This window comes from Numida meleagris, chromosome 1, assembly GCF_002078875.1.
Source record: "Numida meleagris isolate 19003 breed g44 Domestic line chromosome 1, NumMel1.0, whole genome shotgun sequence".
Lineage (NCBI taxonomy): Eukaryota > Metazoa > Chordata > Aves > Galliformes > Numididae > Numida > Numida meleagris.
Genome location: NC_034409.1, coordinates 142,477,245 through 142,498,644, shown reverse-complemented (window position 1 = coordinate 142,498,644; position 21,400 = coordinate 142,477,245). Strand labels below are relative to the sequence as shown.

General features: G+C 35.0%; 1 protein-coding gene across 11 annotated transcripts in view; it reads right to left on the bottom strand.

Moving 5' to 3' along the window:
- DOCK9 (dedicator of cytokinesis 9) overlaps positions 1,931-21,400 on the bottom strand; it is a 126,605-nt gene continuing 107,135 nt past the window's right edge. For all 11 annotated transcript variants that reach the window (XM_021416241.1, XM_021416203.1, XM_021416257.1 and 8 more), the window contains exons 40-53: positions 20,568-20,705; positions 20,097-20,279; positions 19,308-19,421; positions 18,949-19,164; positions 17,280-17,337; positions 15,533-15,639; positions 11,974-12,096; positions 11,492-11,605; positions 9,893-10,039; positions 7,872-8,082; positions 6,475-6,665; positions 5,936-6,036; positions 5,651-5,789; positions 1,931-3,198 (exon numbers count right to left, since the gene is read on the bottom strand). In XM_021416241.1, the coding sequence (XP_021271916.1) occupies positions 3,076-3,198; positions 5,651-5,789; positions 5,936-6,036; positions 6,475-6,665; positions 7,872-8,082; positions 9,893-10,039; positions 11,492-11,605; positions 11,974-12,096; positions 15,533-15,639; positions 17,280-17,337; positions 18,949-19,164; positions 19,308-19,421; positions 20,097-20,279; positions 20,568-20,705 (1,965 nt within the window). In that variant the 3' untranslated portion in view covers positions 1,931-3,075. The remainder of the gene's footprint in view (positions 3,199-5,650; positions 5,790-5,935; positions 6,037-6,474; positions 6,666-7,871; positions 8,083-9,892; positions 10,040-11,491; positions 11,606-11,973; positions 12,097-15,532; positions 15,640-17,279; positions 17,338-18,948; positions 19,165-19,307; positions 19,422-20,096; positions 20,280-20,567; positions 20,706-21,400) is intronic.

The following is a 21,400-nucleotide window of genomic DNA, read 5'->3' as shown; positions in this document are numbered from 1 at the left end:
TTTTCTCGTTTTTTTTCTTTTGGGCCTGTCCCCCCCCCCTTGTCACGGACGCAGACCCTTAGACAATACCGTGACAATATTCCACTTTTTAAAAAATGTCATTAATCTATAACATTTCTTCAAGTCCATCCAGTCATTTTTTAGAACTAAATTTGTACCAATTTCCTCGATCAACAAGCTGTTGAGATTCGGACTTCTTTGAAACCGAGCTAATCTCATTTCATGCTTATTGCAGCCACTTGGTAACAAATACCGCTAAGTTCTGATCACAGGTTTCTACGCAGGTATAGTAGTTACTTAATAATAAAAATCTATAATCCAAAAATGCTAAGATACAATGGTTTTCTAAAGGGCACTAAATAAGTATATTTCACTACTGGCTGTGTGATACTTCAAGCATGTCTCTCAAAATGAGTCAGCTTCTCCCCTCACTCATCCCTGCAGCATGCACGGCAAGTTAATTATCCAGCTCTGAGCTTTAACAGTACAGACATTTGTTAATATATTGTTAACTCGTGCTTTATTTGTTAGCACATGGCTTCATTTCTCTTCCAGTTCCCATGGTTCTGAGTCATCAGTATCTATCTCCAGAACAGACACTATATTTTAGTGTAGGGTGTGACCTCCTATTTTGTCCTTCTCAAGCAAATTGTAAGTGGTTTAAAAACAAACATACATAAAGCCAAGACATATAACCACTCTAGGCACATTCAAATGGATTGTTTCCGAGCTTTATTATGTATTTGCAGTCTACTAGCACACTGGGATGAGGAGACAATGATGTTTCAAATTATCCATGCAGAAGATGGGTCCATCACTTGCAATGAAGGAAAGTTTTAAGCAAACAGAAAAAAACCCAAACCCAACCCTTAAGAGACTGCTAACAGATGAATAGAAGTTTTCTTTTTTTTTTTGTCACCGGCTAAATAGTTATGTTAACAATTCTTCCTCTTTATTAACCAACCTATAAAAGGTGTTTGTCCCCTTGCGTTCCTTGATATTGATTATTATGGTTAAGGTGGCTTCTAAAGCTTCACTAAATCCAATATAGCTGTGAACTTATCTCTCACTACGCAACGTTCAGAGACTTCTCAGAGTTGTGGAATGAGCAATGAAGTGAGCAGTTTTGCTTAACTAAGGTTCTTTCTTGCAGTTATCTGTATGCCCTTGAGAACTTATCTGTTCCATTTACAACTCATGCAATTGAAAAAAAATGACTCGTTACTTAATAGCTCTGTCAGAAGTTTCAGCTCCCTCCGCAGTTGTTCTTCTAAGAATGTTGACTAGTGCAAAAGGATGAAGCCAGTTTCTGACCAGAAATTGGCTGCTTCTTCTTGGCCTCAAATTCAGTTTTTTCCAACACTAAATGCCCACTCAAACATACTTATTCAGCTGTTCAAAGCATTTTCTTGTATATAGATAGACAACTCTTCCAGACAGATAGACATCTGTTTTTCCTCACATGCTTGAAAAAACACCTGACCTCTCACTTTCGTTAATTTGAAAATTAATGGTGTGAAGCTGATTAAACCAGGATGAGCTGCTGGGAAAGACTTTATATGAGTAACGGCAACATATGAATTTGATGTCGTGCTATAGAATATGACAGTAAACTTAGTATCGGAAGGTAAAATGATTGCTACTGTCATTTGATAAAGAGTTTTGAAGACTTCCTAATATTAACTGTAATGGTGAAAATATCCTTTAGTTATTACAACATGTTACTTGGGTCAAACGAGATCAATCCAAAACTGTTGTTTTAACTAACAGCCTACAATCCCTTTAGTACCAAGAAATAGGAAATACACCCTAGAAGCATCTTCATCTGATCTCCTACTTAAGCTGCAGAAAGTTGGGTTTTTTTAATCAGGCCTTTGTCTTTCACCAGTTTTATGGGTAAACCTAAAATAAAAACCAGAGTACACAGTGAGAAAAGTAACTACTTTTTTCCTTTTAATATAGATGTAGTACAGAATGTTTAATTACAGCAGGACAGTGCTTCCAGTTAAATAAAATTAAAAACCTTTATTTCCCCCAAATATAAAATTACTAAATTAATGTCTTAAAAGAATAAGAATATGGAAAAAGCTTTAAATTATACCACCATTTACCACAGTAACCATGATCACCAATTACATACTCCATTGCTTTGGCAAAAAAGTATTTTTTCTTTCAATAACTGCATATAAACCTAACATAGCAAAGACTGTATACATCTTTATATTGCACTTATTTATATACATGAATAAATGAACAGTAAAGTCTGCATATATACTTGGAATGAGCAAATTTTCACAATAACCTGAAAGCAGGATAAGAGCTGGTATGAATATTAAAAATGCTTAGAAATGTAATACATTTATGTACAGACTGTATGGACTGTATTAACAAACAATATGTACATAACAGTTTACTACTATTGATACTTTAGTATAACTCCGTGTTCATTAATACAGACCTTTGGTTGTATTCAGTTGTTGAAGATCCAAGCTCACATACTTTCAAAATGCAACAAGGTATAAAATAAAGCACGACAATTTGCCAAATGGTACAAAAACTACTACTGTCAGTTTCATTAAACCCAAAAAACTAGTGTCTCTGTCTAGTCCCAAAATAGTTCCTGTACTTGGAATCAATCTCTATGTGCCATACACAAAAAAGAACACCTGAATGTTACATATCTGCAAAATTACATCCCACAACACTTTTTGTAATGTGCAATTCATCTTAATAATACTTTCTAATGAAAAACAGAAATTAACTTCAACTTTATAATTTCTCAACACGCACTTCTGTGATGACATTGTGAATACTTTTACGTGTTACCAGTAAGATTAAAAAATAATGTGCGCCTCCTTTACTTACTCTAAAAGGCTATCACCAGTAATTGCTATTTGCTTATCACTGTCTGACTTGATATCTAAGTGTGCTCAGACTTTTTTATGCATTATGCAGCTTGCACGTGCCCAACATTTAGCTTCAAAATCATCCTGAGTTTGCACACAATGAAGCAAATCCACTTACTTAAGAAAAAATTAAATCCAACAAAAAGCCCCACCATACTTTACAAAACAATCATGCAACTGAAGAAGAACTGGGCATCCCATGAACTGTTGTGCTTGTTGGAGTTCCACTTATGGCGTTGAAAATGTGTAGCGAATTGGGCATAACATTGGCCTTTTCTTCAACCGGAGTAATCTTAAAATGGAAAACACGTATTTACCAAAATGTTCCAAAATGACATAAGCATCCATAAAACAGCTATTAAAATACAGCTTTGAATAGTTCACCAAAAGGACTTCATTTTTAACATCACAGAATCACAGACTGGTTGAGTTGGAAACCCCCTTGACCAACTTCCTTGGCTCAAGCAGGGTCATTTAATAACACCTACTGACCTATAGGATGAATAAAGAGAGAGAGACCGAACTTGTTCTGAACAAGCTACACTTTTTATGATGAATATGAAGATTCATCCTTAGATTAACGGAATTTCATAAAGATTAGACCAACTAAGAGCAAAAGTAAAGAAAACTAATTACCATCCCATCTGATATTTGCAAGCAGGGGGGAAAAAAAAGAAAAATAAGTTAAGACTCTTTTATAAAATTTTCCATACAAAGCTTTTGCAACTCTTCATAAACCATACTATTGTAAGACAGCTAATAGTCGTTGCTTTTTTCAAGGACAGAACAAACACTGTGAGAAGCTCTTTTTTTTCTTTTCTCCAAATACAGCAACAGGCAGGCACATAAGGGTAATATTATTAAAGATTTTGGCGAAGGCCTTTGTGATTCTAAGCCTCTGAGATGCAATGAATCTATTTTTCCTTTATTTTTTACATAGCACATTTTAATTATTACATTTGTATAAAACCCACAATAGTAGGCTAACAGTACATATCACTGCACTCAGTGTTGTACCTCCATATTCTGTTCACACTGTCTTACAGCGTCAATTGTTTGCCCCTTCTCTTTCTTTATTTTTATCCAATTTGATTTACTCCTAAAGCTGCAAGCATGACATCTTTTTTTCTTATCCTCAATCTTTGGAAACTCACACATGAGCATTTTTTAAACATAAACATCTTGCATTGAGTTCAAATTATTTCTTCTTGTGTTCAAACCATCATTATATCCTTTTACTTTTTTCCTGCACATGGAGAAGATTAATTTTTCTTTCATTCATTATCATTACCATTAACTGTCTGAAACATTTTCCTCCCTTTTCTGAAGTGATCTTCTGTACAGTTGTCTAATTCTCCCATACACCTCATTTATTTTCATCAGCTGTCCGATCAGTTATTCTCCTTCCTAAAAACCACCACTCTCTTCTGCTTTTCAATACATTACATTATAGTCAAACTATCCCATCTTTTGTTAGTTCTTTTCCTGTTCGAGAGATCTTTCAAGACTACATATATCGCATATTTTTTGTTTCTTTTTTCCTAAAAACAAACTAACAACAACAAAAAAGTGTGTTCTGACAAAACGGTATCACTCCCTACAAACCTTGTCTCACCATATTCTCTATTATCAGTGGTTAAAATAAATCTATTCTTGGGGTAAGCTTTTCTCTGTCATAGTGCAACAAAAGAATAAGAGAATGAAAACAAATCCTGTGTACATGCTGTATCCTTGTGCTTCAACAGAATCTGTAGCACAGAGCTACTCAGAGCGTAGTATTGGAGAAGAAAAGATGAAGGAAGAGGAAACATGAGAGCATGTGAATTGAACTACATCCAACTGACAAATTGTTGAATGGAAAAAAATTACCATAGAAGTTTCGGATACTACTTAGGTGAGAGAGAAGAAAGACACATCTTTCTTAGATAAGCATATGCATAAACTGTTATATGGACTCGCTTTTTCAGCAAGTATTTCTTGGATCACAATAGACTAATTTGGACATGTCAAAAATAATAAATGGGTAAAATCATTGTATATACGAAGGATATAATCCTGAAAAAAGTTGGAAGATTAACAGATCATTTAAGTGATCATTTAATGCTTCAGGTAGGTCCTAAGTTTGATTTTTAATGTATTGTATGTAAGGTATTTGTAAGGGTGAAGGAAACATAGAGCTCCTCTTTGCACTGTCTGTAGTGGGTTCCCTCAAGAAAATGTGTTGAAATGCCTCCTGAAAGATGTTTAACTCTTACTTGCAAAAGTAAAAAAAAAACAAAGTAAACACTTGCAACTCCAAAATCTAAACAAAGAAGGGTAAACTTGCAGATGAAATTCCCCTGCAGTTATCAGGAATCACAGACTGAAATTAGGTTTCTGGGTCACTGAATGAAGGTCTCTGTAGATACATAAATTATTCTTGACATGTTTTCACGTTATAAAATTTGTTTTTTTATCTTTACTGTAATCTTACTCTCCTATGGAAATCAGGCTGGTGCCAATGAGATTTATTTTCTTAATGAGTAGAACTTAATTCTGAAGGTCAAGAAAGCACGTGCAGAAAATTCACAAACAAAAAAACGGATGCAGTTCCAAAATTCCACGATACGCTTATACTCTGAGAGAAATAAAAGAAAAACAAACACAGTTCCCTGAAGAAGAGCATAATACAAGCTTTTCCTACTGGATTCACAATTCAGCTACATTTTGAATAGTGGAATGCATAAATTCATTTCAGCACATACTTGCTCGTGCATTATTTCAGAAAGCTCTTTTGCCATTTCTCTGTAGTTGGCTTTCATTTCTTCTTGATATTCCAACTGATCTTCCTTTATAAGTCGCTCGTTTACACCAAGAGCATGCCCACACGCTTCAACAAATTGCCTGATTTAGATAAAATAATAACAAAGATCTCAAATAGGAATACAAAATCCAGAAGAGTAATTAAAAATGCTATTTAAAAGTATTTTTAAAAATCTTTTGTCAGTCTTGAATTTTTATTTAATTAAAAAACAAGCAAACAAACATACCTAAACACTTCCTTTAGAAGCTTCACTTTATTGTCTGGATATCTTTTGGTGTTTGTGTCATCTAAGAAAGCTCTTGCATATGCTAAAGGACCAGCATTAACCTAAGAACAAGAATTACAAGATATGGTTAGTTCTCTGACTTACTGTCTTAGCAATAACTGATATCGCAAGTGTCCTGCCTTTCTTAGGAGAACGTAATTATTTAAAAAAAAAAAATCTAAAACTAAACCAATCAAACAAAAAAATGAACAAAAAACAAAACTAAAACAAGAAATCCTGGACTTACTTCATAAGAAGTAATTCTTCAGACCTGTAACATATTGATTTCTATTTTTTAAAATTCACACACAACGTATCCTATTTTGGTGGATCTGATAATTTCTTTTTACTACTGGGAAAAACTGCCAACAGCAAGCACATTACTGACTTAGGACATTCTTGAATACGCAGAATGGAAATGAATGGTAAAATGCTACTTTGATACTTTTTCAGTGAGAGAAACAAGCAAAATAACTGAATGGCAAAGTGTACGGTCTTACCTGAACACTGACACTTCCTTGTAGCTTCAACTGCAATTTGATCATATCTACTTCAGCTGAAGCACAAAGCTGCCTGAGTTCTGCAACTTTTTTACTCATTTCATCAATGGCTACTTCAATGGGGTTTAAATCGGTGTGGTGCTGGTACATTACTGGAATGCGCTTCTTCACATATGGGAAACAATGTATAGCTAGGGACAAAAATGAGTTTAATAACGTTTTTAAAAGGTGTTTGAATAAGGTAAACTTTGATAGAATTGTAAGTGAAAATCTCATTTTGACATAACTCATCACCTGCTTTAATAATACATTATATAACTAGAAACACTACTTGCACAGGGAAACAACATTCTGAAAATTTAAATATGCATAGCTTTACACGTATTAAAGCAAAGAAGCCTCACTGTTATTACTACTATTAACAATAACCAAGAAATAAACCATTAGAACTTAACTCGCAGGAGAATTGTAAAAGAATTGCTTATCATCCACATAGCTCCAAGAGGAGAACAACTAAAATTCGGCAAGATTATATTATCGATTTCCTCTTAAGCATTAGCTATGTAAAGCTGGTATTATGACTGATATAAAAAAAAACAACCTGATATATTATTTTAGATATAAGGAAAAAATCTTTTACAGTGAGGGTGGTGAGGCACTGGAACAGGTTACCTAGTGCTGTGGTTGATGCCCCATCCCTGGAGACTTTCAAGGCAAGGCTGGATCAGGCCCTGGGCAACCTGATCTAGTTGTGGTGTGCCTGTTCATTGCAGGGGAGTTGGACTAGATGGCCTTCAGAGGTCTCTTCCAACTCCAAGGATTCTATGATTCTATGACTGATTCTACTAACTCATGTAAGCCCAATTTACCACTAACATTAAGGCAGTGATACACAAGCTCACACTTTCAACAGATACAAAACAGAAAATAGCCTTTATCAAAGAAAAGTTGAAACGATTCCAGGTTTGTGGTTCTTGAAACTTAAAGAAAAAACGTTTTGAGAATTGTCACTTGAAGAAACCAATGGAAAGCCCAGTTTGGGTTAAAATACGGAAAATATTTTAACTGGTAGGATTTACTCTATTTTCCCAATGCTTCAGTGTTAAGAAAGTACAAAATCCTTATATAAGATGGTCATTTATAAGCGTACTTCTGTACAACAATTTTGAGTATTAGTTTCAAGTGCATACTCATTTTAAAAATTGTTTTACAAAACATTATTTAAAACATTCTGATATACTTCGCAATTCTTGCAAACTCCAACAGCCATGTGTGAAATCTTCTAAAGGATTTTTTCAGACAAAATGGAAAACGTACAGAAAAGCCTAGTATCAAGAAGTAAACGTGCTTTACAAAGAGCAGTTCTCTTTTAAAGGAAATTTCCATCCACTGAGTACCTGTCAAGATAGTCCGTCGTTTACACTGTTCTTCTACTCCTCCTTGTCTTTTACCAGCTTGAGTAAAAGGCATCTCAAACATAAAGCGACGAATGTTATGAGTCCTTTCAAAATCTGTTTTTCTTTCTTGCAACTCTTTTTCTTCAAAGTAAGGAACTACGTGTGTAACCTGAATATATGCATATTTTGAATCTAAGTCCTTTGGATTTACCTTAAAAACATTAAAAAGAAACATGAAAAGTTACATTATGAATAAAGTGGATTTAATTGTAGTTACACAAATTTCACAAATTAAATTTTGTCTCAGTCTGTAAATTGCTGCAAACATAGCAAATGTTAAAGCTCCCATGGGCTTCTCTGACTTCAGTTTCCAACTATTAAGAAGCATGACAGACTCATTATATGTCTTTTTTTAACACTATAATCATTTGCCATATGCAAAACTGCAATAAAAATATTTTTATTCATGCCTAACAATAAATACTGCATTTCAGGAGAAGCGTGAGAAGTAAATAAATGGAGAAACAAATACTGTCCTACATGATGGCTGATACAAGAGGAGACTGGAGACCAAGACTAGCAATACGTAAAAAATTAACAGCTGAAATAAAAATGTACATTTTAGATAGTCCAGATATTACCTTCCGAAGGCTATTCTACCAACCTGGCTGTCCCAGTTGTGATACCCTGTGAGGGTTCCAAAGACTAAGCTGAGGGGCACATTGTAGGTTTCGTGTTCAGTTTGGAGTGGCAAATTTTTACCTTGGTAAAAGTGACAACTAATCTCCAGTACCAGTAGATGAGGCCTTCTAAAATCATTGCCCAATAGGGTCCCTAAATGGATCAGGAATATTTTTTCTTGTAAATTCTCCCCATCATTAGATAAAGAGGGCACCCTAAACTTGTGCGTCTTTGTAAATGTTGTCCATTACTACACTGGAACTTAAGTGGTAATTTATGTTTTCATTCCAGCATCATTGATAGAAATGTTCCCTACAAATGCTGACAGACAGATTATAATTATTTGTAAAGAATTCAGTACATTTAAAGCTTTTATTTAGAGTACACTGGAAGAGCTCTGAAAAACAGTACAATATAAATCTTGTCTTCCAACACGTGAAATTAAACCCTTGCATAAGTTCTCCTTTCCTTTAAAATTCCAGTTTGAGTAGTAGTATTGAAAAGCCCACCACTGCTGCACTTAAATGGTTGAGAAGCCCAGCACTTTGTGATCTTGCTTATGCAATCAATGAATGGAAGAGACTAGAAATTATACCATGAGAAAATCAATGTAAAGTCTGAAGCCTTGAACTGGCTGAGGAAGGGAATGAAAGGAATGCAGAAAGGCATCCTGTGCCTTCTCAGCCTACGGGTTACCATAATTCTCTTTCATTCAAAGGTTCCAGCTATTCCTATGACAAGTTTTAGCTTAAAAGCAGCAAGAAGAGACTACAGAAGCTGAAGCAGTTGGACTTGATGATCTTTGGAGGTCCCTTCCAACAGAACTATTCTATTCTAAGGAGATAAACAGCAAATTTTATCTCAGAAAAATATTTAACCAGGCTTTGGCAAGGTGGTGGTGGTGGAAGGAAAGACTTCTACAGCGTTGAACTGGAACAGATCCTTGATTTTTTACAAAGAGCACGTTCCAGGTAAAGATGACAACAGAGGAGCATCGTGGGAGACCTGCAGTTTAATACCACACTGGCAACAATAATAATAATATGAACAAGGTAATAATATGGCTGTCCTTAATCACAGAATGGTGGAGGTTGGAAAGGATCTCTGGAGATCATCTACTCCCAGCTCCCTGCTGAAGCAGGGTCCCCTAGAGCATAACAGAATTGTAGGATGGATGAGGTTGGAAGGAGATGATTCTCTCATGTCCTTCAGCCAGCAGAGTTTTTGTACATGCATGTTGTGTACCAAATGAGTAAATGACAGTGATCCCACATTATTTAAAGTGGATTAGTGGGAAGAAGTGATATACTGGAATCCTTCAGAGAGAATAAAAAACTTACTTTGCCAGAATCCTGAATCATTTTGACATTTTCAGATCCAAATTTGTCAGAGTAGAGTTTTTGGAGTCTTTGAGAAATTTCTGAAAGAGGTGTGAGTTTAGGCTCTTTATAAATATATTCCTTTCCATCTTCATCCTCAAAGAATCCCTGCAAAAAAAAAAATTAAGTAAACAAAATATTGGAAAAAAATAAAAAGCAACACTGAACAATGATTAAGATGAACGTATTTGTGGTTCAAAGGAAACCAACATCAGACATCAGGTTTCAAGCAATTGTAAATAAACAAATTAAATCTAAGTAAAAAAGGGTTTCCTAGGAAAACTAAAAAAAAAAAAAGAAAAAAGAGAAAAATAATTATCTATTACAGAATGAATGAAAGATAATGGAAACACACAAAGTTAAAATTGTAAGGTTTGTTGCAATTTGATGGTGTGCCAAGCCCTTGGTATTTTCTTCACTTTTATTTAAAAAGTGAACTTTCAGCACTGTTTCACTTGCCAAAACAGAGATTTTGCTGCTTCATACAACTACCTGATTCACTGGCAAGTATTTTAACACCAGTTTGGAATTGATTTATGTAAACATCTTAATTCTGCGTTGTACTATTTTGGCGTATACTTCTTTATTTTCGTTACACAGAGCTTTTGTTTTGAAACCATAACCAAATGTTACATAGAGTATGTGGAAAGTGAAACAGGTGACTGATTTAAAACAAAAAGCCATGTCTGAATTCATGTTTGAAATCAGAAAATAAATATTTTTGTCATAAAATGTAACAGACAAAAGAGAAAAGCACAACATATCATATGTAAACACAGGCTAGTTTGACAAAAATACCCACATCAAACTACAGTGAAATGCAGTAGTTCTTACTGCATTGCTTGCTTTATAAGCGGTTACCATAATTACCTCAACATCTGTTTCACTGTCTGTAAACTGGTATTGCTATAAAGTTATAAAAGACAACAGAATACATGTGAAGTTATACTGCTCAGAGTATTTTACAATTCTCCATGCTCAGCTGAACAACTAACGACTGGGCTATGCATGTAGAAAGTGTATTATTTGATACTGCGTGCTACCATACCGATACATATGCAGTGTAAACACATAGTAGAGGATGTGAAGCTGTTCAATACACAGCCAGAACTTTTGTTTGAAGCATGCATACTGATGTATAGACAAGAATGATTTGTTCTCCAAATGGAACTTAATGTTTTGTTGTTGTTTTTTTTTTATTGCAGTGGCTCCGAATGCATACCAATCTAAGAAGCAGCCTTGCCAACCACACTGTAGCACTACAGACATTAAGTCAATGCATTGCTAAGAACTGAGATTACAGAAAACTTACCGCTGCCTTAAGGTAGTAAATAAAAGAAGAAGGAAAAAAAAGCAAAAAATTTACTGAGGAAAATAAGAAAGAATTGTACTGGCATTGATAAATATTTCAAAGTCAGATATTGACAGTGTTTAACTACTTATTTTAGAACATATTTCTTGTGTTTTTTATGTCAGCAAAAATGATGAAACAGTGTATCTTGTAAAATAAAGGTTCTTCTTATTGCATACTGCAGAAATGATAAGTTAAGTGCTACTCACCTGTCCAAAGAATGCTACCCTGAAATAAGTTCCCAGCAGTCTCTTGCCTGTATGCATAACTTCTGTTACTTTACTGTATGCACGATGAAGAGTGTCATATAAATGAGCAAGACGCTAAAAATTAAAGAATATAATGATGGGGTAACAGGATAACATAGAACACTCCTATCTTGCAATAACTATGAATGATGTCCCTGTAGTTAATAACAACTAAAATGACTAATCTACTGAACAGTAGTAATATGTTCAGCATCTTTACAACATGACAATATGCAAGGTTAAATTTTAATAATTTGTATTTATTTGAAAATATTGGAATTATTTAAAATAAAAACACAAACATTTCAACACATTCACATTTCAGGTACGGTAGTTAGAATTTTAATGCTTTTGTTCTATGACATGTAACGTTTCATGTAGTTAGACTAAAAAAGAAATATCAGGTTTTTCTCACTCAAGTTTAATTCTAATGAATTTAGTACCTCAAAATCTCTCCTTTTTTCATAAATGGGAATTATAAGTTTATATATATCAGCAATCAGTTCATAGCGTTCCGCCTTCCAGAGTCCATCAGCACACTGCTCCAACAATTCCATCAGCACATCCTAGAATTGGATACACATTTGGAAAATAAAAACAATTTGGTGGTCATTAAAAGCATGTTAAGGTATTATGCCAGAATTCCTCCCAATCAAAAAATGGAGATTCTGCCTCAAAAGAAAATTTTGGAAATTAAAATTATTGTGGCAATCTCAGACCTCCTTAAAAATGCTTGGGGATCCAATATCCTCCACTAGAATCCAAGTGTGAGACAGAGAGAGAGAGAGACCTTCTGGTACCACTCCTGCACCATGGCACGCAAGCCAGAAGCTGGAAATAATTCCTTTTACTCTCTGAAAAGATCCATTGCTACTGTATACCCCTCTTCCCTTTGGTAGAGGTCTGAGACAGCATAAGCACATTGCTAAGAAAAGCCACCTTTAATTCTGAGAGAAGGAAAAAAAAAAGACTGAAAAATACTACTCTTGGTCATGTGCTAAAATGATCCCTAAAAATCTCCTTTCCCCCAGTCCTTATGGGGCAGTACATACTCTCCACTATTTTCATTCATAGCAGCCACATGGTGAAAACTGAAAGATTCATGTCACTGCGGGACTACAAGAGATAGCCACAAGCCTTAACTCAGACACAAGAGGGCATCCAAATACAGCAAAATTTAATTTGCCCACAGGAGAGAACACAAAGATCAAAAGCTGCATATGGGAAATGCTGTACCTCGTGATGCAGATTGCTAATGAAGAAACAAACACCCAGAACTGCAGGCTGGCTGAGGTGGGCAGGGCCCTCTGTGTCCCTGCGGCCCAGCCCCTGCTCCAGCAGCGCCACCCAGAGCAGGGTGCCCAGGCCCATGGCCAGGCGGCTTCTGGAGAGCTCCAGGGAGGAGACCCCACAGCCTCTGGGCAGCCTGTGCCAGTGCTCTGGCACCCGCACAGCGCAGCAGTGCTCCTGGTGTTCAGAGGGAGCCTCCTGTATTCAATTCCAAGAATGGCTCCAGACATTCACTATTTTAGACCTCCCTTTGTATTGGAATCTACTCCCTGATAAACAGCCTGCGCTCAGTAGTCATCTGCATAACTATCCTTGATTCTGAGAAACCGCCCAGAGTGAGAAAAAGCAAAACAAACGGTAAGATGATTTCATTCCATTGCATACAGATGAATGAAAGTCTAATTATAGTTTTTCTTAAACTACCAAATTCCTAGGAAAAAAAAATTCTTGTCCACAGCAAGGTTATATACTTGAGAATGTGTAAGTGAAGCAATATGAAAGCATTTGCTGGCTGAGGCAAAGCTTCCCCTGGAGTAACACTGCACTACACATTTATCTGTCACATTTTTCAGTTTATGGATTCTGTTTTGTAAGAATAAAAGGCACTCTTTGTGCTACGGTTTTCATTACATAGCTAGAACACAAAGATGACAGGAAAATTTTCTGGCATTTGAGAATCTTAAGTTAGTTTTCCTATGTGGAAAGGGCTGCAGAGTCACAAAATAGTCTCCTTTACGTAAGGCATGCTTTGAAGCATTAACTTTCATTTACTAGTCTGAAGTTGGAATAATTTTTCACATGGACAGCCGCTGTTAACAAGGCACCAGAACAAAAAAAAAAAGTAAAAAAAAAAAGTAAAAAGGTAGATATTGACTTAATATTTGCGGTGGAACAGTATTTTGGCACATTTTATTTTGGAAAAAAACAACAAATCTGAATTAATTTTTTCCAAGCTTTATTCTTCATGGAATCTGGCACCAGACAGCAGTCTGTCAGCCATAGCTCAGGACTCTGACAGATGAACTGTTTACAGCGAAGCCTAGAATGGAAAGGATAATAGCTTCCAGGCTTTTGCTGTGCAGTTTGTGACATCCACAAGATTGTAATTCTACAAGGAGAATTTGACTCGTGCTGATGAATAGGCCTGTCTGACAACACAACTGTTTTAATGAAATACATACTGTAACTGTTAAAAAACAGGTCCTCCCCCACTCCACCTCCATCCCACCAATTGCTATTTTGGAGATTTAATCCTGAACAGCAGTCGCTAGATAGAGGAAAAACTCCAAGCAGAGATTCATTTAGCTCAGCAGTAGTAAAGTAGAGCTTGAAATATATGTTTGTATTTTCACATTACTGTACCCAACCGATCTCTTATATAATTTCTTTCTTAGACTAATACAGATTGCCTTATTATAAGAACATGCTGAGTTAACACTCTACATGTAGTATGTTCCTATTCATGAAGCAAATAGAATACTTGAAGATCTTCTGTAAAGTACTAGGCATCTTAATTTATCCATGAGTTTTAGTCTCTTAAGAAGACACTTTTAAGACTTCTTTTTTCTTATTATCATTCTTCCCAGGGTAAACTATAAGAAGTTATTTGAAAAATGCTAACTTTTTTTTTCCAATATTTAACCAGTAACATTTACACATAGCTAAGCTTAAAAAAGGACTCCATAGAGGGAAAATGAAATTTGGCAAGGTTTGAACTCTTTGCAAGAGCCACAGGCTTGTAATTTCACCCTTGGAATATTTTTGCTCCATGGAAATACTGAGAAATGGAAATAAATCTGGGCAGGGTTCAATGACTCAGAAAAAGCTGTATATTCCTTTTGCAGTGAGTGACTAATCAGAAGAATAAAGATATTCCAGTTGAAAAACACAAAAGAATTTAGCTCTGATAAATGGTTTGTCAGGTAGACACTGACAAGAGCTTCCACCAAAAGTTTCCATCGACCGTACTCAACAAAAATGCAACTCTTGGCTCACTTAGAATAGCTTACATTTTTCTTTGAGTAACATGATACATTCATGCTAGTTGAGGAGAATCCATGTTTTAAAGAACATTACACATAATAATAAAAGCTCTAGAATCTGTTACTGGATGTTTTTGGAAACAAAAAGCACTATATTTCTCATTCCAAATAATTACAACTCCTGCCTTCACAGAGAAAGGCAAGTCTTTTGTTTTTTGTCTTAAAACTATAGAGCAAAGTAGAACCAGAACTTGGGAGTAAAATACAGGTGTCCCAGCTCTAAGTTCAAGGCTGAAAACCACTACGTCTATTGCTCCTCAATCTGTTAGAATATGCTCAATTTTCAGACAAATAATTTTGCCACACACCTTCACTACATACAAATTAGAACACAAAATATTTTTTGTTGGTATAATTATGCTTATACACCACAGATTTTTTTCAACTCAGTTACTGCAACTAGATGTCTGTCCCTCACTCCCTCAACTATACTGGCATTGCAGGATCACAGCAATTTTTATGCTGGTGCTTTATGTAAAATATATGTATGTAGTAAATTCCCTAGAGCCTGGACAGCTCAGAGAATTATTATTATTATTATTTTTTAATTTCTCTATTAGGATAAGAATAGTGGCTAAGAAAGTGACAGTCTCAAGACTGAACCACAAAACCTGGAAAAATAAATGGCACTTCAATGTTCATCAATTCTAACATGCTTATGTTTACTTACTTCATTGAAGTGAACATCTTGCATTCCAACATCTTCCATCATTGAAGCTTCTTCATCTATATTAGGTGTGATTACTCTGAAGGCAATACAACCTTGCCTAAACATCCCTATCATTGAAAAAGAAAAACAGACAAATTTACCTCAACACTGGCAAAATACCTTCCTCTCATAGAGTAGCATTAGGCCACTTTGTGATGCTGGGTAAGTCAGAAGCTGTATTTAAATATACTTATCACCAAAATAATAAAAGAAAACACAGCTTCCCACTGTATGATTAAAGGAGCAGAGCTCATCTTAAGTATGCATAGGTTTAAAAAAAAAACACATTAATATTTGTACTCCAACCTACAGAAACATGTAGTGTCTGAATCTTCCTATTTTATCTTAAAACTGTTTCCAATCTATCTCGCCCCAAGCCTAAGGTAACTAAGGTCACTTTCACAGTATTTCATAAAACTGATTATGTAAGAACTGTACAAGAACAAGCCCTGACATATCCATGTCTCCAGTCCGAACAATATGGATAGACTGATGTGAACCATACAAAATGGTCAGAGGATGGCTATGCAGATTATTCAGTGGTAGATACAGAAAGTCAGTCTAGAAGTAAGGAAAAAAATTTCAGTCTAACTTCCTTTACTGAAATATATATTTGCCAATAATTGGTTTTAGAATATTCTAACATTAACCCTATCTGTATTGTAAAAGCTTCAAGAGCAACCAATAACAAGTGCACAAGGACTTGCATATATTTATTTAGCAGCTCATTCCTAGAAGGATTCTTTCTGTTCACTGATGGGAGACTGGCCACCAGTGGTTTTATTGAACAACTGCCTCAAATGCATGTCTATGTCTTGCTCCTGGAAATACCATAGGTAGAACTTTGACTCCAACTTAGTAACAGGAAATAATTTTGGTACGACAGGAGACAAAAATAGCAAGTCACTCAAAGAACCACAAATATATACAGATTATCACTAGTTATCAGGTTTTGTTAGACTTGCAAGATGGTACTGTAACTGAAGACAACACAGTTTCAGATTTGGTCACAGAGGAGCTTATGGAATCACTGGATAAGGGAGAATAGCCTATACGCTAAAAAGTATCCTAAAAGAGGCAAAAAAAAAAATGGGACAAAGACATCCTGTAGATCTACGTCTTTGCTTCATTTTGAACAGTCATCCAAACACAAAGCTAAAAATCTATAGTCATGAATTTGTCTGCTTACAACATACTAGCTCAACATCATAATTAGTCTGAACAGATTTCTGCTAGTTTCTTCTGGATATTTATTTTTTCTTAATAAAATCTATACATCTTCTATTTTTTCAAATCACGGACTGAGAACTTCAGGTCTTCTAATCCTATAGATGAAAGGTAGGCTATTTTCACTAGCTCAGCATCAGAAGATTTCTATGAATTTGACTTCTCTGGCAATGCCAGATTTCCACTTATACACTGGGAAATTACTTAATGAACAAAAATATTCACTGATAAAATTGCTTAGAAAGAGTCTAACCAGTTACTAGCAACTGTAGCATAAAATTAAATTTTTTTTCCTTCCTAAAGATTTCACTTTACCTTCAGCAAAAATGTTGGTCCTTAAACATGCAAGAATGCTGCTGTAAGTATGCTAGCCACTTAAGTCAGAATTTTTTGCCTACAGCTTCCTCGGGGAAACTACTGCTATTCCTAAACATAGTAAAAAAAAAAACAAAGCACATTAAGTAGGATTTCAAAATCATACCTTTCCGTGTGAGATATTCTGCAACCAGTGCTGCTACGTGAACATAGCACATTGCCGCCTAAAAGCCAAAACAGTAACAATTTTATAAATTACAATCACAATGCAACACTGAAAATGAAGTATATACGAAGAGTCTTAGACTGGGATCATTTCTTAGGTTTTCCTTGTTCGCTGCTTTGAAGGAGATGACTAGGGTAAGAATTCTCCACTTCACTTATGCAAAAAAATAACTGCAAGAGCACCCCTTTTTCACCAGAGCACTGAGTAGCACTCAGTTGGAGACTGACTTCTGTCCACAGGCTAATGACTTCACGGTGTAATAAGAATAGGCAAATTTCTTTCAGGGATGTATTTTAAGAATCATGTGAAACAGAAGAGCTATTAATTACTTCAGATTTGATGATTCTTCTGATAATCCCCTTTCTCTACCTTTTGGCTACAGACAAAACAAAATGTGGGAAAAAGCTGGATACAGACTGCTTGAGAATAGCAGTAGAAAAAATGAGAGATGTGACCTGTGAACAGAATCGGAAGGAATTTGCTTGGTGCGGTCTGGAAAATAAAAGAAAAAGGGCAGAGTAGTCTACAGATATGAGATGTTTTTATTCAGTTGACACTGATCACTGTTCTTCAGAGAAAGGACAAAAAAGATTCAAGATTCAGCAAAACGTTTACATATGGAGGCTGTAGAATCTCAGACTCTGGAGCTGGAGGAAAAATATAAGTAACTGTCAGGAACACTCTCTAATTTGTTCTTTGCATGGGGTTGGACTTGATGATTTGCAGGGGCTTTTGTCTAGCTGTACAGTCAAATAGTCCATATTTTTAATCAAAATTTGTCATTTTCTCAGGTCTGTTTTTAAAAAAACCTCAACTTCTGAGAGAGCTGGACACGTTTCCATCAAAATGTAAACTAGTAACAGAGTATTGTATATGTCTTCTGCATAGCTACTACACAGAATAAAAGAATTACAGCAGTAAAATGTAAGACAGCAGCAATGATTTCTTGGAGGTATTTACTTGCTTACATGGTAAGTGAAATAGACATGTTTATGAAATTTGGTGATACAATGCAACATGATTTATTTTCAGATTGAACAAACTTCCAGAAAGAAACATTAATTCTGTATGCTGATATAATAGATACATCAAGGCATACAAAAATCCCCACTCCCCGTTCTCCCTTTTGCTAGAATTAAATATTTAAACAGCACGGAGAAATCAGTTAGCTTTCTATTTTCTAGCAACAAAATTGCTATTCATCAATTTTAAGATCATCAGGAGTTTTTTGGTAAGCCTTACGGAAGAGAATCAAGATAATTCTGTAAAGGCAACTGAGAGGAATACAAGGCATAGCTTCAAGTATTTTAGGCAACTGATAACTGAAGGATATTAGTAAGCAGAAGGCCTGATACTTCTACTGTTTACACTGAGAATTAGTAGCTTACCAGCTAGAGCATTTAAACATACTCCTTAGCTTAATAATCAGAGCTGACTTAAAGATGTACTTAGTAAAAAATCTCATCAGCTACTGAAATTAATCAACTAACCATTCAAAATTAAAAATCATTATTATTATACAGTAACATTCATATAATGTATTTTCAACTTCAAGAAAGTTAAGCTTAAACTTATTAAGAAGCTAAAAACAGTCTGATCTTTCTCTCACCTCTGAAAGATCCCCATTTTTAACATGGATCCTTGCCATGCTGTCTAACCACGTCTTCCTTAGTTCAGGTGTACTAGCATAAGACTTTGCCAAACTGTACTGGAGGTCGACAAGCATTTCGGGATCATTCTCATGCTCCTTCATCTGAGCTGTCGCCATCAGTACTGTACGAATACGTTTTGTTAAATCCTTGACATCAGAAGGGAACGTAGTGTGCTAAAACATAGAAAAGTTGGTTTAACTACTACATTCATCTATGACTCATGTAACAGAAAGAATTAAAATGTCATTGCAAATGGCATTGTGAAAGAGTTTTCAAGCAGCCTTTCTAAGATATGGAAAGAAGAATAAAGCCAGACCTTAATAATTTTGTCGTGATTGGCACAGTTATTGATGATGGACAGGGACTGCTGAAATCTAGTTCCTCCAATTCCAACAACATCAGCAATTAACTGGCTTACCGAAATAATGACCTTGACAGAAACAAATATCTAGTTAGTACATATTTCATGAAATGCCTTTGAAATGTACCTATGAAGCAACTACAAATAAAGTGTTGTTCTTTTAAATTGGAAGATTGTTCCTGAAAGTAAAATGCTATTTGACTTTTTTTTTCCCAAACATACATTTGTACAGCAAGACAAGCAAGAAAAAAGAGCCTTATATAAATTTGATGAACAAGCATACTCCAGTCCAAAGACTGACAGCTGGGTGAACTAGGCAGAGGTCATGAAAGTAATGAACTATTGTTCCCAGCCTCATCAGAACAATTCTTTTTTTGTCTTTTCTTAATGTACTTGTGTTATATTTTAGATTTCTGGGTGCTTGCTGTTTCATTCCTTTCTCATTCAGACATGACGCTGTAAGCTACTTAATAAAAATAATGTCTAAATAACACATTTCCTCCTCACAAATAATAATTTCCTACAAAACATAGGGCCATTGAATAGCTTCAGATTATTTCCTTGTACCAGACATACTCTTCTTACTCTTGGAATTGTACTGACCTTGCTCAAATTAAAAAAAAATATTTATGTCTTTATCCAACAGGACTTTGCACTCTAGCATGCAATTACCCATCTACAAGTACTTACCCCACAATATTTTAAAACACCAAAAAAAACCCAAAATTAAGAAAGTATACTAACTTGCAGATGTGTCCTAACAAAAGACTTCTTTCCTGTGTAATCAAAATTATTTCTCATTAAGAAGTACAGTAACTGTGAAGCTTCAGTACGAATTGAACTCAATTTGGAATTACAGTACTTGAGAATCTCATAGCACAGGGCAGAACACATATCAGCTCTGCCCTCATAAAACGTAGAAGGAAACTGAGGAAAAAAGCAGAAAAGAAAGAAGGTATTCATTAACATTTTGTTCTTGACAAAATAAGCACGTTAAGAAAAATACAAGTATATTAATAGTTCCAAACAATTGAAATAAGACAGTTATAGTAGTTGACAAAACAAAATAATTTTTATAGCCGTTCAAAGAATAATTATTCCAGGCCGTTTACGAATTTTAATATGGAATTTTTAGTTCTTAAACTTCTAGATAGTACATTTCTAGCTATAAATCTGGATAAGTACTTGGAGGTAAATTATTTTAAAATTTCTTACCTTAAAAATAAGTGCCCTTAAAGCAATGAAAACATTTTTCAGTGCCGTTTCAGATTGATTCTTTTGCAGGAAGCAGAGGTATACATCAAATACTTTTTTCATTAGTGGATTATGTCCATGATCTGTCAGCAGCTGATTCTTTAAATCAATCGTGAGAATTTAGGAATTTTATACTACAATACATTTTGCGCTATTCTAAAAACATACACAGATTTTAAAAAAGCAGGACATCAATAAGAAAATCTGAATAGTATTACTGATTATTATCTGCATAGTATTACTATTTAATAATACAAGCATAACTGAAGTTTAACTAGATATTTCTACCATTTCATTCATCTTGCTTATAAAGAAAGTGTTGGCTTCTAAATAGACTTATTAAACATGATAAGTTATAGCAATTGTTAGTTAAATCAAGCTCTTTAAGAAGCACATGCAAAGTACTGACACACTTTGGTTGGCTTAAGCCAAACAATATACAGATGACTCAAACCTAAACAGCTAAGTTCATGTCCTAAAAGATGCTAGGCTTATCAATTTATGGCAAAATAACTGTTTTCTAACAAATCCCCATCCTTTTCAGGAAACTGATATAACATCCTTTCTTCACTTATCCCAGCATCAGAGGTAGGAAGTTCACTCAAACAACCTTGATCAGAAGGAATTCACAAAGGATCATTTAAAAGTCTACAGAGAAGCAGACACAACTTCTGATTTCCCTTCAATAACAAAAAGCAGAGATATGATCCCCACTGGTGAAAGATGACTGTAAACAGAAAAAAATTGTCTGGACTTCTATTTAACATGCTAATTACTCCTAAAGGAAGCAGATT